Source organism: Aphelocoma coerulescens, chromosome 5 (genome assembly GCF_041296385.1).
Source record: "Aphelocoma coerulescens isolate FSJ_1873_10779 chromosome 5, UR_Acoe_1.0, whole genome shotgun sequence".
NCBI classification, from domain to species: Eukaryota; Metazoa; Chordata; class Aves; order Passeriformes; family Corvidae; genus Aphelocoma; species Aphelocoma coerulescens.
Window position 1 is genome coordinate 1,897,884 of NC_091019.1, and position 18,680 is coordinate 1,916,563.

The 18,680-nt window shown below is 59.3% G+C and overlaps 3 protein-coding genes and 1 long non-coding RNA gene across 5 annotated transcripts in view; 2 read left to right on the top strand and 2 right to left on the bottom strand.

Moving 5' to 3' along the window:
- Positions 1-3,142: 3,142 nt before the first annotated feature.
- LOC138112089 (uncharacterized) lies at positions 3,143-5,531 on the bottom strand. Its single transcript, XR_011151543.1, has 3 exons — positions 5,386-5,531; positions 4,442-4,547; positions 3,143-4,245 (listed from the first exon to the last, which is right to left on the bottom strand). It is a non-coding gene; the product is annotated as an uncharacterized lncRNA (long non-coding RNA).
- Positions 5,532-9,347: 3,816 nt separating this feature from the next.
- LOC138111062 (ankyrin repeat and BTB/POZ domain-containing protein 2-like) overlaps positions 9,348-18,680 on the bottom strand; it is a 45,219-nt gene continuing 35,886 nt past the window's right edge. The window contains exons 14-15 of the transcript XR_011151240.1: positions 10,577-10,679; positions 9,348-9,971 (exon numbers count right to left, since the gene is read on the bottom strand). The gene's annotated coding sequence lies outside the window, so the exon portion shown is untranslated. The remainder of the gene's footprint in view (positions 9,972-10,576; positions 10,680-18,680) is intronic.
- LOC138111060 (mas-related G-protein coupled receptor member X1-like) lies at positions 11,772-14,665 on the top strand. Its single transcript, XM_069016241.1, has 3 exons — positions 11,772-11,794; positions 12,192-12,488; positions 13,257-14,665. Exon 3 carries the CDS (start codon positions 13,367-13,369, stop codon positions 14,309-14,311), a length of 945 nt encoding a protein of 314 aa, XP_068872342.1. The 5' UTR covers positions 11,772-11,794; positions 12,192-12,488; positions 13,257-13,366; the 3' UTR covers positions 14,312-14,665.
- LOC138111061 (mas-related G-protein coupled receptor member H-like) lies at positions 15,183-18,228 on the top strand. 2 transcript variants are annotated; one of them, XM_069016243.1, is made up of 2 exons: positions 15,183-15,329; positions 16,568-18,228. In XM_069016243.1, exon 2 carries the CDS (start codon positions 16,678-16,680, stop codon positions 17,596-17,598), a length of 921 nt encoding a protein of 306 aa, XP_068872344.1. In that variant the 5' UTR covers positions 15,183-15,329; positions 16,568-16,677; the 3' UTR covers positions 17,599-18,228. The 2 variants fall into 2 exon arrangements, with proteins under 2 accessions (XP_068872344.1, XP_068872345.1); XM_069016244.1 differs by lacking the exon at positions 15,183-15,329 and adding an exon at positions 16,189-16,274.

Sequence of the window (18,680 nt, forward strand, 5' to 3'; positions counted from 1 at the left end):
CCCCTCTGCACCTTGACCCCCCCCACCTGTGCTCCGTCCTCGTCCCCCCCCCCCTCCTTTCCTGTCCCCCCACCCCGCCTCTCCCTGCACACCCCGAACCCCCCACCTGCCCTCCTTCTTTGACCCCCTCTGCTCCCTTATTCCCGTCCTCTGTCCCGTCTTTCCCCCGCAGCCGCGGGGCTCGGGGCGCCGGAGAATAAAGCCCAGAGGGCCGGAGCCCGGCGCCCCTGCCCTCGCTGGAGCCCCACACGGGGCCGGGCCCGCTCGGCGGGTCCCCTGTGCAAACAAGAACACGGCCGGGGCTCCGGCTTTCCACACACACACTGGGGATCCCCTCCTCAGGAGGGGGTCCCGGGGGGGTGGTGGGTTGGGGTGGACCCCCTCCTCTGGAGGGGGTCCCGAGAGGTGGTGGGTGGGTTTCAGGGAGGGTGGTGGGTTGGGGTAGGGTGGGCCCCCTCCTCCGGAGGGGGTCCCGGGGGGGGTGGGGGGGTTTCAGGGAGGGTGGTGGGTTGGGGTGGGCCCCCTCCGGAGGAGGGGGGTCCCGGGGGGGGTAGGGGGGGTGGGGTGGGGCGGGGCGGGCCCCCTCCGGAGGAGGGGGTCCCGGGGAGGGTGGGTGGGTTGGGGTGGGCCCCCTCCGGAGGAGGGGGTCCCGGGGTGGGTGGGTGGGGTGGGCCCCCTCCGGAGGAGGGGGTCCCGGGAGGGGGTCAGGGTGGGCCCCCTCCGGAGGAGGGGGTCCGGGGGAGGGGGTGGGGCGGAGGGGGGGCTTTCCCCCCCTCCAGTCCCCGCCCCCTCTCCCGGGCCCCCTCCTCCGGACGGGGCTCCCCCCGGCCCCCTCCCCGGGACCCCCTCCTCCGGACCGGGGCCCTGGGGGGGAGGGAGGGGGGCGGGTGGGGTGGGGGGGCCGGAGGGGAGGGGCTGTTGGTTTGGCCGGTGGTCTCTATGTCTGTTCATGCTGCAGAGTGACGTGACCCCCTCTCCTTCCCCCCCACCCCACCCGCCCCCCTCCCTCCCCCCCGGGGCCCCGGTCCGGAGGAGGGGGTCCCGGGGAGGGGGTCGGGGTGAGCCCCGTCCGGAGGAGGGGGCCCGGGAGAGGGGGCGGGGACTGGAGGGGGGGGGAAGCCCCCCCTCCGCCCCACCCCCTCCCCCGGACCCCCTCCTCCGGAGGGGGCCCACCCTGACCCCCTCCCGGGACCCCCTCCTCCGGAGGGGGCCCACCCCACCCACCCACCCCGGGACCCCCTCCTCCGGAGGGGGCCCACCCCAACCCACCCACCCTCCCCCCGGGACCCCCTCCTGAGGAGGGGGCCCACCCTACCTGAAACCCACCCACCACCTCCCGGGACCCCCTCCAGAGGAGGGGGCCCACCCCAACCCACCCTCCCCCCGGGACCCCCTCCTGAGGAGGGGATCCCCAGTGTGTGTGTGGAAAGCCGGAGCCCCGGCCGTGTTCTTGTTTGCACAGGGGACCCGCCGAGCGGGCCCGGCCCCGTGTGGGGCTCCAGCGAGGGCAGGGGCGCCGGGCTCCGGCCCTCTGGGCTTTATTCTCCGGCGCCCCGAGCCCCGCGGCTGCGGGGGAAAGAGGGAAAGGGGAGAGTCAGGGAAGGATGAGGTGGGGTAGGGAGAGGAGTCGGGGTGGGTTGGGGAGAACGAGAACGAGGGGGGAAAGGATGATGGACAGAGGAGAGGTAGAGCGGGAAGAGAGGAGAGTCGAGTTGGGGAGCGGGGTAGGGAGAGGGGAGAAAGGAGGGGTCGGGGAGAAAGGAGGGGTACGGGGGTCGGGAATGCGCAGGGGAGCAGGGAGAGAGGGTGGGAGAGGCTGGGGAGAGGGCAGGAGGGGGGCTGGGAGAGAGAGAGAGGGAGGGAGGGTGTGGGGAGAGAGAAAGAAACTGGGGGGGTAGGAAAGAGGTGATAAGCGGGGAAAGAAGGAGGAGGAGAAGGGCAGGAGAAAGAGGGGGAGGAAAAAGGGGGAGCGGAGCCTCACCCGGGCCACGCCGGGGGAGCCCGGCCCAGCGGCAGCCTCCCCCAGCTCTGAGCGCGCAAATGGCGGCGGGGGCGATTTCCGGGCCTTAAATCCCCTCGGCCCCGCCCCGCGCAGCCGCGCTGGGGCCCCGCGCACCTGTGCGGACCCCGCCCCGCGCACCTGAGCCGGATTAGGGGCCGCCCCTGAAGCCGCCCCCGGCCCCGCCCGGGACCGCCCCAGAGCCCCGGCCCCGCCCGGCCCCGGGGCCCGCCCTGCCCGGCACGGGGGCGGCTCCATCGCTCGGGGCCCCGCCCCTCTCTCCCGGGCCGGACCCGCCCCGCGCACCGGGGCCGCTCCCGGGACCGGGGCTCCGGCTCCTGCCGGCGGCCGCTGCGGGTCCCGGGCGGTGCCGCCTCTCCCGGCGGGATGGGGGCTGGCATCGGGACCGGGAGGAGCCGCTCCGGGACGGGCGCTGGGGCCGAGCCCGGCGCTGCCGCTCCTGCTCCGGCCGGCTCTCCGCGGGGAGCCGGGGCTGTGCCAGCGCCCGGGCAGCCCCGGGATCCCGAGCCGGGCCCGACGCGCCGGGCCGGGCTCCGCTCAGCCCTGAGCCCCTCCCGGAGCCCGCCTTGGGCCCCACGACGCGGCCCCGGGCTCTGCCGCCAGCCCCGGACGCGGCGCTGAGTCGCTGCTCCCGAGCTCTGCGTGAGGCCGGGGAGCCCGGCTTCGGGCTGTGCCTAAGGCAGGACTCGGAGCTCAGAGACACAGACTCGCCCTAGCCCGAAAAGCCCGCTTTGAGCATCAAAACACAGCCCTTGTGCTTTAATTCAGGTCCAGCAAAATGCAGCACTTCAGTTTCTCTTTGTGAGCCCAAACACACAGGACTTGCTCTCTTCCTCAAGCCCTGAGAACAGGATTTAGTCACTGTTTCTGAGTCCCAGCTCTGGCCATACCAGCCTGCTCTCAGGACTCCACAATGCAGGATTTAGTCTCTGTTTTTAAGCTCTGTGCCTGCTTTTGAGCCCCCGAAACGCAGCACTGGGTCTCTTTTTGTGAGCCCAAAACCGCTCCTGTCCCTCGGGTTCGGAGCCCCCAGAAGTGCCCGGGGCCACAGCTGGACCCCAGCTGGGCACCAGCAGCTGCTCCCTCACCCCCCGTGGGATGGGGAAGAGACCAGAGACAAAATTCCAGCTCAGAACAGTTTAATAATGGAAACCAAGACAAATGCAATCATTTGAGAGTAATGACAACACATAATAACAGTGAGAGCAACAAGAGCAGTGGTAACAATAATGAACAGGAGAGGGAGAAAAACCCCTCCACACCCCCCTCCCTTTAACATTATAAATCCAAAATTTAATCCAGAGCCCCACAAACTGCCAGGGTGGGGGATTTCCATATTCCTGTTACTTCCCTGTGTTCTGTCCTGGGGATTTGTGGACTGAGGGAGGCACTGGCTGCTCCTCTGGGCAAGGGGAAGGCTCCTGTGCTATTTCCATGAAGAGAACACCTGGAATTGCTGCCCTGGGAGCCCAGTCCGGTCCTTCCAGTGACTGGGGGGCACCCAGAGGGTCTTTACACGAAATGAAAATGACATCCTGGTCCAGTGCATTGACAGCAGGATTGGACACTCCTGGCCAAGGTGACCAGTCCGTGGGAATCGCACCGGTGACCATCCAGGGGGGATTTTAACTTGGAGACTTGCAGATTCCAGCGTGCAGAAGCTCCAATTCTTTTTGGCACCTCTTGTTCAAATGTCTCCCCACTGGAAGAGGTCAATTAGTCTTTGTAATGACCTGACTGCCAGAGGCAGGGAAAAACAATCAGCGTTCCCTGAACGCCTCCATGACTTCCATGTCCACCTGCACCGAGTGGCCGATGGGCAGGAGCCTGCCCAGAACAGGCTCAGAGATGGGGCTTTCAACCCAAACCATTCCACCATTCCATGATCTCTGCCTGTATTCATGTTGCACTGTTCCCTCTCCACTTTAAATTCCCAAATTTAGATGATTTACTCAAGGAATCATTTTTACATGATTCAGGAATAAAAAGGGAAGCATCAAACATACAAGAAACATTCCTACACCCACCAAACCATTCTTAACTGGAAGCCTATTCCCTCATCTCTGTCCTTGTTTTGCTTTCCTGGAAAACCTTGTGATCCCAGAGTCTCTCAGAGAGATGTACTGGCATTACTGGAAGGTTTGCTCTGTCAGAGAGCCAGGGGGGTTTACAGCACTTGTTCCTCTGCATCTTTATCCTTTCATCAGCTTTCCCCTGGAACGGTGCTGTGGGAGAAGCTTGGAATTACTAGAAATGGATCAGGTTCACATTTTTTCCCCACCAGTTTTCAACTGCTTTGAAATTCCTGGAATTACCCTCAAATGTGCCCAGGAACACTGCTGTGAAAGGATCAATCAGAACATCCTGAAAAGAGAAAACCACCTCCAGCAGCAGCCGGAATGATCCCATTTCTGTTCTTACCTGGTCCTGCCAGAGCTCCCAACAGCCATTCCCATTCCTAAACAAGAGCTATGGAAGGCATTCCTGCTGTCCGTGAGGGTCAGGAGGCAGTTCTGGATGTTCTTTGCTGTGGAATCGGACAACAAACAGAGCGTAAATGATCTTGGTGGTCCCTTCCAAGCCAAACCACCCTGTGATTCCATGGGTGGATCAGCACCTGTCCCAACTCCATTCCAGAAACCTCCTCCCACTAACCCAGAACTTTCCTTTGTCTGCTCAACATCAGGGATTTGCTGCCGAGTGCCCCGGGCAGGGGACGCCTCAGCCTTCCCTGGGACACCTCAGCATTCCCTGGAGTGCCTCAGCATTCCCTGGGAGGCCTCAGCATTCCCTGGGACACCTCAGCCTTCCCTGGGGTGCCTCAGCATTCCCTGGGACACCTCAGCCTTCCCTGGGGTGCCTCAGCATTCCCTGGAATGCCTCAGCATTCCCTGGGACACCTCAGCATTCCCTGGGATACCTCAGCATTCCCTGGGGTGCCTCAGCATTCCCTGGGCTGCTGTTCCACGCCGATCCCGTGTCCAGCGCCGTTCCGGGCTGCAGTGCCGGGCTCTCCCCACAAGGCGGCAGCACCGGGAGCGAGCAGCCCCGGCCGGTCCCGCTGTCTCGGGGCAGCTGCGCCTTTAACCCGCCCGGAGCCGGCGGGGCCGTGAACACAGCGGGCAAAAACCCCACTGCGGATTAACCCAGATTTTACCCCAAAATGTTCATTTTGTCCCTTACAGAATCCGCCCCGGAGCGACGCCTTGGGCCCCGCACGGCCGAGGCAGCTCCAGTGCCCCGTGCCCGCAGCTCCCGCTGTGCCGGGACAGCGATCCCTGTGCCAAACACCCATCCCTGTGCCGGAATACCGATCCCCCGCGGCCCCTGCCGTTCGCTCGGGGCTGTTCCCGGTCCCCGCTCACCTCCGAGCCCGGAGAAGCCGCCCCGGTGCCCCCGGCCCGGCCGCGCTGCTCCCCGCGCTCCCCGCCACTGCCGCTCCTGGCGAGGAAGGGCGGAAGTCACCGGTACCGCACCAATATGGCGATCGGGTAACGGGCTATTCGACCTTCTCAAGATGGCGGCCCGGAAGGACCCCCGCTCCGTCTAATCGGCTGCCTGAATGCTCCCGCCTACCCCAGGCGCCACTGACCCCACAGTCGGTGTCCGCATAGCGGGAAACGCCTCAGAAAATTGCGTGCAAGCGCTGGGCTGGCGTCGGTGTCGGCGTCGCGTTCAGGCAGCCGAATAGACGCAGCTAGAGGGGGCCTTCTCTACCGCCATCTTGAGAAGGTCAGAAAATAGCGTAAACGACCGCCATCTTTAGTGTGGCGATGACCTAACTTCCGGTTTTGCCGCCATCTTGGGTGCTGGCAGAAGCCACTTCCGGTCGAGCCGCCATCTTTAGTGTGGTACGCACAAGGCCCCCGCCCCTCACAAGGGCTTCTGTCTATTCAGCTGCCTGAATCCGGCCCGGATTCCGACGCCGGCCCCGCGCTTTCCGCGCGATTTTCCGCGGTGGTCCCCGGTGCGAGGACACGGGTGGTGGGGTCACCAGCGCCGGAGGCGGGCGACGACCCCGCGACCGGCGGCAGGCATCGGCAGGGACACCTCTCCTAGGGGCCTAGTGCGTCCGCCATCTTGAGTGTGGCGGAAGTGTCACCCGCCCTCTGCAAGGTCCTGGCAGGTGCTAAAAAAGCGTCACTTATGCCATTCTGAAAGCGCCGAACTGCGCCTTCCTTTCCGAGCCGCCCCCTTGAGAGCGGCACGCGGCCGGCTCTATTCCGACCGTGCTCGCCCGGTGCTCCCCGCCCCGGCTCGCGCTGTGACCGCGCCTCTGCTGCCCGGCAAAACCGGCCCCGCCGGGCCGCCCCCCGCGCTGTCATTCGTCGCGGTCACCGCCCCGCACGGCGCCCGCTCCTTTGCAGCGCTCTGGCCCCGCTCATGCACGCCCGTGTCCCTTGGCGCTCCGAACCGTCCTTCGCCCCTCCCCTCCGCTGCCAGACGCGGCCCCGCTCGCTCCTTGCCCTTGCCACGCTCGGCAGCCACCGAGGCCGCCGCCCTCTCGGCTCCCCCGGCCCCGGGCGGCAGCAGCGCCGGGGCGCCGTGCCGGGGCCGGCAGTGCCGCGCTCTCGCCACCAGGCGGCAGCAGCGCCGCCCAGCTCAGCCCGGGGCCGGGCCGCGCTGCGGGGCACGGACAGAGCAGAGGCAAAAGCCGGCTCAGGGCGCTCTGCAGCTCCTGCAGCCCGAGCCTCTCGGCTCCTGGCGCCAGGCACTCGCTTCTTCCCTTCCTACAGAAAAACGCCGCCTCGTTATTCTCAAAACTCGCTCATCTCGAGTCCCAGCTTCTATTCCTGGATATGTTAGGGTAGAGAGAGAGGCTGTATTTCAAAATTAATCTATACATAAATTAGTATTAGGTGTCAATATACCTAAAAGTGAAAAACTCAGTTTTAGTATTCTACACACTCCCCTGCCTGTGAATTTTCTGCCCGTTTTGGGTCCCTCTGGGGGAGGGCACCCAGCATGACCCCCCTCATTCCCATTCTCATCCCTTTCCTCAGCTCCACGTGGATTTGTGCCTCCTCTGAAGGGCTGGAAAGGAATTTGGGAACCCCCTTGCGTTTCTTTGGTTTCCAGCTTTTTCTCTGAGCCGGCCCAAAAGGCAAACAGGAGAAAAATCCCCACAAGTGCACAAAATCCTAGCCCCTCCCAAGATGCAGCTCCTCACACCAAACCTTGGGAGAATCCCTGGTGCTTCCAACACCGCTGCAATCCCACCTGGAGCTGAGCTTACAGGGTGCTCTGCCTAATCCACATCCAAGCCTGGATAGCCCAAAGCCTGCAAGAAAAGAGGAGGCAAAGTGAAGGGGAGAGGGGAAAAAACGGAGTTTTGGATTTTCCCGTGTTTGCAACAGGATTGAAGGGCAGGATGGAGAGGTTTCGTGGAAAAGAAGTACCAAAGGCTGCTTCATTCCCAGCAATTAGCGCTGCTCAGGTTGAATCCAAGAGGCCCAATCCACCAGGTTTAAACAGGAGCGGCCGACAGGATGGGTTATGACACAGATCTGTGAAGCTGGAGCCTTCTTTCTTCTCCCGGGCTCTCCCAGAAATTCTCCATGTCCGGACGCGCTCCCGCTCTCCCTGCTGGGGAGGACGGACTTGGATAGCCCGGGTGACTGGTGAGCCTAAAACAATAAGTGATGCAGTGATCCAAGTGTTTTTCCCCAGGAAATGACATATTCTCTGGACCTGGGATAACCCATATCCCATGGCCTTCTCCAGGAAGAGTCCCAGCTGGATATGGTCTCCCAGAAAGGATTCCATAGGGGCTCACCTTTTGCTTGGAGCTCGGCTGAATTCCTCAGCAATGCCAGGGAATGTGGCCATTGGAGGCTTTGGGCAGATGGGGCTCATTTGCCTTTTTAGGTTTTGTTACCGTCTCTCAGCCTTCCCACTGGAATGTGGTCTCCAAGGAACATGTAAATCCCATTGGATTCCTGCTCTTTTGGACATTTTTTGTACCATTCCTGTACAAAACGAGGCCCCCTGTTCGGATGCTTTTCCCCACCATTCCCCAGCAGTTTTATCTGCCAGTGCATTCCCTGCGCTGGTTGGGCTCTTCCCAGATCTCTGAGCTCCTTCACAAGGCAGGAGATCCATTTGGCCCAGGAACCGAACCCTCCCGAGGAATTGTCTGATGCCATCTCCACATTTCACAGCTGATCCTTGTGCTCAAAGGATCCCCCTTTCTTCCCTTCAGCCAATTCCAAGCCTCGCTGCCCCCAGCCGGGAACAGTCCCCAGGCCGATCCCTGCAGTCTTCCCTGCCAGGATCCTGCTCAGGAATCCATGGGCTACGAATGTAACAATTAATTCTTCCCACCCCTGCCCAGTTCTAATTCCAAAGGATTTGGTGGCTGCCTTACCCGCCTGGAGCCTGCTTCCAACTCTGTTCTTGCTGCTTCTGCTGCTTTCCATTTCCCAGGAATTCCACCAACGGAGCGACAGCGTTTTCCACCTCCTCCTCCAGGATTCCCTCTGTTGCGTTCGGGTGCTGGAAGGATATCAAAACCTGGGCCTCACTATCAGGAATTCCATCCCTGGATTTGTTCCTTTCCAAATGTCACCTCTTCCCAACAAAGCACTGGCCATCCAAGGAATTCTAGAGAGTGATGTGCTGACCACTGCTTACTCCTCTGGAATGTCAGAGCTTGGAAAAGTGGGCAGCTGGAGCTTTTCCTGGTGCTGCCCATGAAGTGTATTTTACCTAAGAGCCCCTGCCCATGCCTTTGCCTGTATCCATCAAAAATCCACCCATTCATTCCCCAGCTGCTGCCTCCCTCTTTTCCTGTATCCAACAGAATTTTAACAGGTGAATATTCCCCTCTGGAAGAGCACCTTTCATTCCAAACCTAAGAACAAACGAAGCATTCCCTTGGACCTTCATTATTAGAATTCCACTGAGAGCAGTGGATGGAAAATGATCCTCTCCTGGCCCCTGCTGGATTCCTGGAGCAGGGATAATTTCCCTCTTTACCCCCTCACGGTGACCACCCTGCCCTGTCCCCTTTTTGGGCTTTGTTCCACAGCTTTTGTTTCCACCTCTTGCATCCTTTCCCTCACTCCAGGAGCTCCCAGCAGTTCCACACCCTCTTTTCTCCCATCCTGATCCTTTCTCCAAGAACAGAGCTCTGCATTTCAATTCCCTTCGCTTTTCTCTGACAATTCCCAGCAATCCAGAGCTAAAGCTGACACAAGGAACACTCAGTGCCCACAAATGCAAATCCAGACCTGGCAATGCCTAAACTCTGAACACACAATCCTGGACCATCTGCATTAATTCAAAGCCAACATTTAGGACACAGTTCAGGCTGCAGCACAAAGTCAGTGCAAACACTCCACAGGAACCGTGGGGTTTCCTGTTCTCCCTGCAGTGGCATTTATGGCTGAGCAGTTCAGAACAAGACCTGAGCACACAGGACTGCAGAATAAACACCCAGCAACAACCCCTGTGCTTGGCAGGGGCCTGGGGCATCCCAGTCCAGGCTATTGGCTTCTTTTCTTTTTCTTCACTGCAATTAACCTGTAACAGGGACTTCTGAATCCATCCAGATAAGGAGACATTTCCTGAAACAGATCCTCCATAGAAACAGGAACAGAAAAGCTCACTGCCACATTCAGAAACCCTTCAGCAAAGCACCTGCAAAAGCAAAGGTGCTGAGGGATTACCAGGAGCAGCAGGGAACCGAAGTGAAGGGGGGAAACCGGCCCAGGGCAAACAGCTGCCACTGCTTCGCACTCCAGTCGCTCTGCAAGCGCAGCTTCCCTGGAATTTCACCCTCAGCATCTCTTCCAAGCTCCACAGGGGAACAAACAGGTACTCCAACATCTCCTTCCTTTGTACTTTGAGCAGCGCAGACCCCCCGGGAGGAACTGGAATCCAAAGGCAGATCTAAACCTGGGACTCCCACTCTCCACTCTCTCTACCTTTTCTCCAGCTTGGCCCTGGGCTGGGAAACAAAAGACAACAAACATTTAAAAAACATCCTTGAGGTGTCTTGAGGATGCCCAGGCCTGGGAGAAAGCCCTTCCCACCAGCCTGCCCAACATAACCAGGTGCAGCTGCATATCCCCAACTGCTCCTGAAATTTGTGCCACATTGATTCAATTACTGGGTTTACTTCTGTGAAGTCATTAACTCTAGAAAGAAGGTTCATCGAAATCTGAGGGCTCCAACTAATTCAGTGGACATTTTGCTCAGACAAACAACGAACCCAATGAACTACTGTGCTGAGAGTTCACCCCCATCTCAGGGGCACCTCTGGGAGCCACGGGCCAGCAATAGCCCAGCGCCTCTCAGGGGCCTGGGCCAGAGAGCTGCAGCAGCCGGAGCGCCCCGGGGAGAGAGAGGAACCCGCGGGTTCTGCAGCCCCGCAGCGCAGGAGCTGCCCTGGCCCAGCTCTGCCTCCTGTGCCAGCAGCAGCGCGGGCGCAGCTCTCACCCCCCAGGGCTGGAAGGGGCGAGCGCCCGCGCCCAGCTGGGCACCGATGCGGCGCGGCCCCAGCGCTCCGCGAGGGCCCCCCAGGAACAAAGGGCAGCACCAAACGAGACTCACCCACAGCACTCCCAAAAACTCTCCAGCACCATTTGCTGCTCCTCTCTCGCTGCCAGGGCCCAACAAGCTCTGGCTCAGGTCCTGTCCCAGGCTCGCCGGTGACCTGGAGAGGAAAAGGTTCTGTTCAAATTCAAGCAGGAGCTAAAAACAACAACAGAGAAGCACAGAACAAGACAAATTATCTTCCACTGCCCTCAGCAGCCTCAATTCAGGAGGGTCGGCAGAAACTCAAGAGTTGCACAGGGCAAAGGTCCAGGTGCACCTTTAGATACATTCAAACATCCTGGAGCCCTGGGTTTTCCTGGTGCCTCGGTACCCAGCGTCAGGGGGGAAAATATCCCAGTTCAGGCTTCCCCAGCCCATGTCCAGGTGTCACCCCCAGCCCTCCCAGGGGCTCCCAGTTCCCAGGGCAGAGCAGAACCAGCACCCAGCCAGCAGCCCCTCGGTCCTGGGAGCTGTGGGGCACTTCCAGAAGTACACCATGCCTTGGAGCAAGCTGGCCAAACCATTCCACACCCAAACCCTTCAATCCCTGCAAGTCAAGGCAGACTCCCACATGCCCAAGAATTCGCACCTGCCATGGAAAAGTTAAAAGATCAACATCTGCCTGAACTGCACTTGCAGAGTCCAATGGCACCCATTTTGCTCTGCCTCACGCTGGCAAATTGCTCGGAACGTGCTGTGTCCAAGAGCCTGGAAACCACGGAAAACTCCTGGCACTGGTATCCCGACGCCTCCTGCAGACACCCAGCTCAGGGAAACCTTTGCAGCAAAGCCCATCCTAAAGGAGCTGTTTTCCCCGAGGAAGCCCAGCAGCGGCAGCGCTGCCCCAGAGCACAAAGCAGCAGCTGTGCCGGGGAAGAGCATCCTTCAGTTCCTCTGCTGCTCACTTGGCCACAGAGCTGTTCCCAGGCCACATTCACCTGCCCGGAGCACCCATGATCCCGAGTGCCCGGAGCTGGGCTGGCACCGGCACAGGCGGCACGGGCAGGATGGCCCAGGGGCTCAGCACGGCCCCGGCTGCTCCGGGAGTGCCACGGCAAAGATGGGCCTGGTCCCGGCTGGAGCGGGGCAGGAGCGGGGCTGTCGGGGGGAAGGTGGCCCCGGGGGGGTCTGGGCGTGTGCGAGGGGTCAGGAGGGGTCAGGAAGGCTCTGGATGCTGCCGATCCCAAATGTCCGCGCTGGAGAGCAGCAGAGCCCGACGGGCAGCGCTTCAAGGTGGGGAGAGGCTGCCGGGCGGGAAACCTGCGGGGTGGGATGGGATGGGATGGGATGGGGAGCAGCTCAGCTGTGCTTCCTTGGGCCCGGGGAAGGTTTTGGCAATGATCACGGAGCTCTTCCCGAAATGGGAGTTACTTCTGAGAAGCACCCAGCTGCCTCACCAGCACTGCCAGCATTCCAGTGCCACCAGCACCACCAGCATCCCTCTGCTGCTGGAGGGACCATGACCCCTCAGGGAAGAGAAATGAGGAATGGTAGGAGCCTGTCGCGAGAGGAAAGGCAGTTGGAGAATGGGACATGCTGCAGGGAAGGAGTGTTTCTAAGCAGGGGGAAATCAGGAGCGTTTGCAAAATTGTTCATGTGCAGCTTCTGACAAAATCTACTTCCTCTGTAGCAAAAAACCGCAAGAGAAATAACTCCGGGCAAGTGGAGCTCTGATGTACCCAAAGTCACAATTTCCGACTCCCCCGTGACTCCACCCAGCCTGGGGGAGCAACACGAGGACAGGGCACGGAGAGGAGCTGGTGGGACAGCAGTGGGCACCTCCTGGTGATCTGGGCACTTTCTCCTTCGTGTTCCTGACCTGCGAGGAGCCGCTTTAGGATGTGGATCCCAAAGGAGCAAGGGGTGCCAGGAAGCGCCGCTGATCGGGACAGAGCCCCTGTGCCTGCTGCTGCCCCACACTGAACAGGTCAGTGCAATGTTCTCCTTCCTCCCTGCCCCACCTTCCTCTCCTCCTGCAGCTGCTCTGTTCCTGCCGCCCTCTCCCGGTGACCGCAGTGCCCTCCCCAGCTCCTCTCTGCTCTGCCCTGCTCTTCCATTCTGCATCTTGACACCAAAAGGGGCCAGAATAAACTTTCTAACACTATGGGAAGCGTGAGCAAGCAGGAATTCTTTACCTGTGCAGGACACACAGGAGGATCTCTCCCTGGTTCTCTATGTGGTGAGACTTTATGGCAAGGTTTTTATCCATTATAACCACACACAGTCATTCAAACATATTTATTGTCTGATACATAAACATCACTTTACTAGGGCTCATCTCCTCCTGGGAGTCCTTTCATGATCCTGGAGGTTCATCAGGAGGGGTCTCTGGTGCTCCTGTTCACTGAGTGCTCCCATATTAAAGGTGACCTCGCCTTGAACTTTTCCTTTGGCCATGCCCTGTTGCTTCTTGTTACAGAACTGCCCCAGAACCACTGCAGGCCTCCTGATCTGTTCCTGCACTGCCTCCAGCCACGTTTATCATCCTGTGTGCACACTTCCACATACTTTTATCTTTTTGGCCAGTTAGGTTTTTAGCAACTGCAGGGGAGCTGAAAATGTTTATTCTCTATGTTCTTTATCAATCCCCTGCTGCACAGCCCAACCCTCCCCCCTCCCTCTCCCACCCCACCATTCCCATCACCCTCCTCCCCTGCACATCTCACTTCTCTCCACTGAACCCTTCCTGCTGCAGGGAGCTGCTGAGGAGCCGCTTGGTCCATCCCTGGATTCTCCAAGCACTGACTGCCCATCCACTCTGAGCACAGCCGGGGCCACATCCCAGCGCCTGCCCAGCGTCCATCCATGGAGCTGAGCTCCGTGTTCCCACCTTCTGCCTCACCCACCGAAGGAGATGATCCATGTGAGATAGATGTCACCAACGTGGCCATACAGAGTGTGACACTGCTCATCTGCCTCTGTGGGCTGGCTGGGAACGGGGCTGTGCTCTGCCTCCTCAAACTGAAAGCCCACAACACCCGCATCTTTGACCTGGCTGCTGTCGACTTCATCTTCCTCCTCTTCGCACTCCCCTCCTCCCTGCTCTTCCTGGTGGAGGACGTGTCCTGCTCTCCTATCCTGCCCCAGGTGTACGTGAGCTTCCTTTTCCAGCTGTCCATGGTCTCCTACTACTGGGGGCTGTTCCGGCTGGCGCGCATCAGCGTGATTAACAACCTGAGAAAGCTCTTCCAGCTCTGCTGGTGCCACCCTCCCCTGCGTGTGTTGTGGGTGGTTGACAGTGCCCAATTCTGGGCCTTCTTCGCTCTCTTCACTGTCATTCCCACGGTGACAATGCTGTGCCCACCACACCAGCAGGAGCACTGCCTGGTGGCTCTCACCTCCATGTTCATTGTCATCCTGCTCCTCATTACTGCACCCATGATCATTTCCAGCACAATTGACATCGTTAAAGCCAAGTGTGGCTCCCAGCAGCAGCAACCCAAGAGGTTCGACATCGTTGTCTTCCTTGTTGTGCTCGTCACTCTCTTCCTGAGCCTCTGGAATTTCCTGCAGCAGCTCGGTTACATCGCTGTGTCCTCACAGGTTGTTTTCCTGCTCGCCTGCATCAACAGCAGCATCAAACCCTTCATCTACTTCTCAGTGGGGAGTTCCTGGAGGCCCTGCTCTGTGGGGAGGTGCTGGACGCTCTGTACCGTGGGGTCCCTCAGGGAATCCCTCCGGAGGGTCTTTGAGGAGCAAGAAAAAAAGACTCCCACCAGCAATGCTGATGTCATGGACTCGGTGATCTGAGCCCATTGATCCCTTCCCCTGTGCTGCTGAAGGACCCTGGGACACTGGCTGATGGATTCCTTGAGCCACCAGATCAATAAATATCCCTGGGATCAGCCTCCCTGGGCTGGTTTAATCCCGCAGGAGAAAGGAGCAGGGGCAGTGCCAAGGGCGATGTGGGAAGGAAGCTCTGCATTGGAGCATGGATTTCCAGGAGCACATTGGAGCATGGATTTCCTTGTCCCTCACAGGTCCTAGAGCACTATTCCTCCAAAGGGTTCATGCCCCACACGGCTGTGATCCCTAAAATCCCCCTGCCGTGGTTCCTGCATCCCCCTGCAGTCTGATATCAATAAACAGCTCCGTGAAACTTGAGCTGCCTTGGCTCCCTCGGACAGCGCTCCCTGGCTTCCTCTGGCTCCTGCTGCCAGCCGGGAATGTGGGTGGAGGGAGAGGACACGGCCACGGCTGGTGCTGCCCGGAGCACCCGTGATCCCGAGTGCCCGGAGCTGGGCTGGCACCGGCACAGGCGGCACGGGCAGGATGGCCCAGGGGCTCAGCACGGCCCCGGCTGCTCCGGGAGTGCCACGGCAAAGATGGGCCTGGTCCCGGCTGGAGCGGGGCAGGAGCGGGGCTGTCGGGGGGAAGGCGGCCCCGGGGGGGTCTGGGCGTGTGCGAGGGGTCAGGAGGGGTCAGGAAGGCTCTGGATGCTGCCGATCCCAAATGTCCGCGCTGGAGAGCAGCAGAGCCCGACGGGCAGCGCTTCAAGGTGGGGAGAGGCTGCCAGGGGGGAAACCTGCGGGGTGGGATGGGATGGGATGGGATGGGATGGGATGGGATGGGATGGGATGGGGATGGGGATGGGGATGGGGATGGGGATGGGATGGGCACCTCCTGGTGATCTGGGCACTTTCTCCTTCGTGTTCCTGACCTGCGAGGAGCCGCTTTAGGATGTGGATCCCAAAGGAGCAAGGGGTGCCAGGAGGCGCCGCTGATCGGGACAGAGCCCCTGTGCCTGCTGCTGCCCCACACTGAACAGGTCAGTGCAATGTTCTCCTTCCTCCCTGCCCCACCTTCCTCTCCTCCTGCAGCTGCTCTGTGCCTGCCACCCTCTCCCGGTGACCGCAGTGCCCTCCCCAACTCCTCCCTGCTCTGCCCTGCTCTTCCATTCTGCATCTTGACACCAAAGGGGCCAGAATAAACTTTCTAACACAATGGGAAGCGTGAGCAAGCAGGAATTCTTTACCTGTGCAGGACACACAGGAGGATCTCTCCTTGTTCTGTGTGTGTGGGGAGATTTTACAGCAGGGGTTTTATCCACTATAAACACACATTGTCATTCAAACCTGTTTCTTATGTAATACACAAAAATCACTTTCCTAAAACGAATTTCCATGCATTCACCTCCTCCTGGAAGTCTTTTGATGGTCCTGCAGATTCATTAAGAGGGGTCTGTGCTGCTCATATTCACTGAATGCTTCAGTATTAAAGGTGACCTTGCCTTGAACTATTTTTCTGGGTGTGCACTGTTGCTTCTTGTTACAGAACTGCCCCAGAACCACTGCAGGCCTCCTGATCTGTTCCTGCACCGGCTCCAGCCTCACTTCTAACCCTGCGTGCACACATTTAAATTCTTTTATCTTTTTGACTAGTTGGTTGTTGCTGCCTGTTCTGAGCTTCCCCTCCCCCTCCCCAAGACACTTGCTTCTGCCACATGCGGGCAAAACCAAATGTAATTCAAAATCTTTCGCACTGTCTGACTGGCCGGTCACCCCGGGTCCGCCCCCAGTCCTTCCCTTTCCAATCCTCCGAATAAAAGAGAATATCGAGGGAGGCCCCGCCTCTCTTGGCTCGGCTGCCTTCCTGTGAGCATCTCTTGTCTGTCTAATTTGAAACCTTCTAACGGTGGGAAGTTGAGCGAGCAGAGAGCTGTATTTATCCCTCATTGCTTCTGCTGATGGTATTTGCTCTGCAGCTGATACAGGTACGGATTTTAGAGCTACTAAAGTGCTAGATTGCCTGTGCTACCTCTCTGGGCTGCTCGAGGCTTTCTAAGGCATTAAACGATTAGCTTAGCTGGTATAAAGCTGAAAAGATACCCTCCACAGTTGGTCTTTTCAGCAACATCAGGGAACTGAAAATGTTTATTCTCTATGTTCCTTATCAGTTCCCATCCAAACAGCCCAATCCTCCCCCCTCCCTCTCCCACCCCACCATTCCCACCACCCTCCTCCCCTGCACATCTCACTTCTCTCCACCGAACCCTTCCCGCTGCAGGGAGCTGCTGAGGAGCCGCTTGGTCCATCCCTGGATTCTCCAAGCACTGACTGCCCATCCACTCTGAGCACAGCCGGGGCCACATCCCAGCACCTGCCCAGCGTCCATCCATGGAGCTGAGCTCCGTGTCCCCACCTTCTGCCTCTCCCACCAAAGGAGCCGATCTGTGTGAGACAGATGTCACCGATGTGGCCATACAGAGTGTGACACTGCTCATCTGCCTCTGTGGGCTGGCTGGGAACGGGGCTGTGCTCTGGCTCCTCACACTGAAAGGGCATACTGCGAGCATCTTTGCCTTGGCTGTCATCGACGTCCTCTTCCTCCTCCTTGTGCTCCCCTCCACCCTGCTCTTCCTACTGGAGGACGTGTCCTGCTCTCCTATCCTGCCCCTGATGTACGTGAGCTTCCTTTACCTGCTGTCAGTGCTCTTCTGCTACTGGGCGCTCTTCTGGCTGACAGCCATCAGCCCCAAAAAGGACATGAAAAAGTTCTGCAGGCTCTGCTGCCACTGTGACCTTCCCAATCCCATGATGTGGGTGCTGTGGGGCGCTCAATGCTTGGCCTTCGTCGCTCTCTTCACTGCCATTCCCACAGTGACATTCCTGTGCCCATCACACGAGCAGGAGCACTGCCGGGTGGCTCTCACCTCCACGTTCGCCGTCACCCTGCTCCTCTTTGCTGCACCCGTGCTCATCACCCGCACAATCGACATCGTTAAAGCCAAGCGTGGCTCCCAGCAGCAGCAACCCGAGAGGTTCAACATCGTTATCTTCCTCCTTGTGCTCTTGGCTCTCCTCCTCAGCCTCTGGAATTTCCTGCAGCAGCTCGGTTACATCGCTGTGTCCTCCCAGGTTTTTTTCCTGCTCGCCTGCATCCACAGCACCATCAAACCCTTCATCTACTTCTTGGCAGGGAGGTGCTGGAGCCCCTGCTCCGTGGGGTCCCTCCAGCTCTCGCTCCAGAGGGTCTTTGAGGAACAGAAAGACAAAACTGCCCGCAGCAGGGATACCAACAGGGACACGGGGGTCTGAGCCTGTTGATCCCTTCCCCTGTGCTGCTGAAGGACCCTGGGACAGTGACTGAGGGTTTCCTTGAGCCATCAGATTTATAAATATCCAGAGTATCAACCCCCCCCAGCCTGTATTCCTGAAGGAGAAGGGAGCAGGGGCAGTGCCACGGGCAATGTGGGAGGGATGCTCTGCAGGGAGCACACTGGAGCATGGATTTCCTCCTCCCTCCCAGCTCCACGTGGCTCCAAGCAGTGCAGCCGGGCTCAGTCCTGTTCCCTGGCTCTATTCCCCATGGAATGACCCTCACTGCCTCTGGGTCCCAGGGAATAAACTCTGTTTCCTTTGGCTCAGCAGATGAGTTTCATGGTGTTTTGAGGGAGCTCTTTCCCGGAGAGGGTGGGACAGGTTAAGCCCTGGGGACACACCCAGCACGGGGCAGCGGTGATTCCCCAAATCTCTGCGGGGCTGCTGCCTCTGGATGGCAGGAGAAGGCTCGGGATGGCACGGAGCATCCTTCCCCTTCTGGCCAGCAGAGCCGGCCCTGCATTCCCGGTGATGGGAAGAGACACCAGGTAGGGCTGCAGAGCTGGGCAGGGACAGCAACATTCCCTTCCTCTTGGAGTGGGAATTTGTCACATTCCTTAATTCCAGAATGAAATCGTTCTGAGTAAAGAGCAGGGTCAGAGGTGAACTCCACTGAACTCTTGTGCCTGTGACCAAAACCCGCTGGAAATATGGAAATTGATGTCACCAGGAGCTTGGACCATTGGATTGCACAGAAATTAGGGGGTTGTGCTGCTGTCCTGCACAATGGGGCCGTCCTCTGGTTGCCCAGCATCCATGTCCAAGGAAGCCCTTCAGCACCTCCATCCTGAACCTGGCCACCCTCAGGAGGAGCTGAACAGCGACTCTGCACAGCAGCTCCAGCCACAATCCAGGCTGTGCTGATCTTTGCCATTTTGGTACTACTTCTACATGAAAATGGCATTTATTGCTTTTGTTTCATCCCAATGTGGGAACTCTGACCCCAGAATGTGGTGAATGAAGAATATCTGGGCTTTGCTGCAGAGCCTGTCCCTGGTGAACAGTGTCCAAAATGGCTC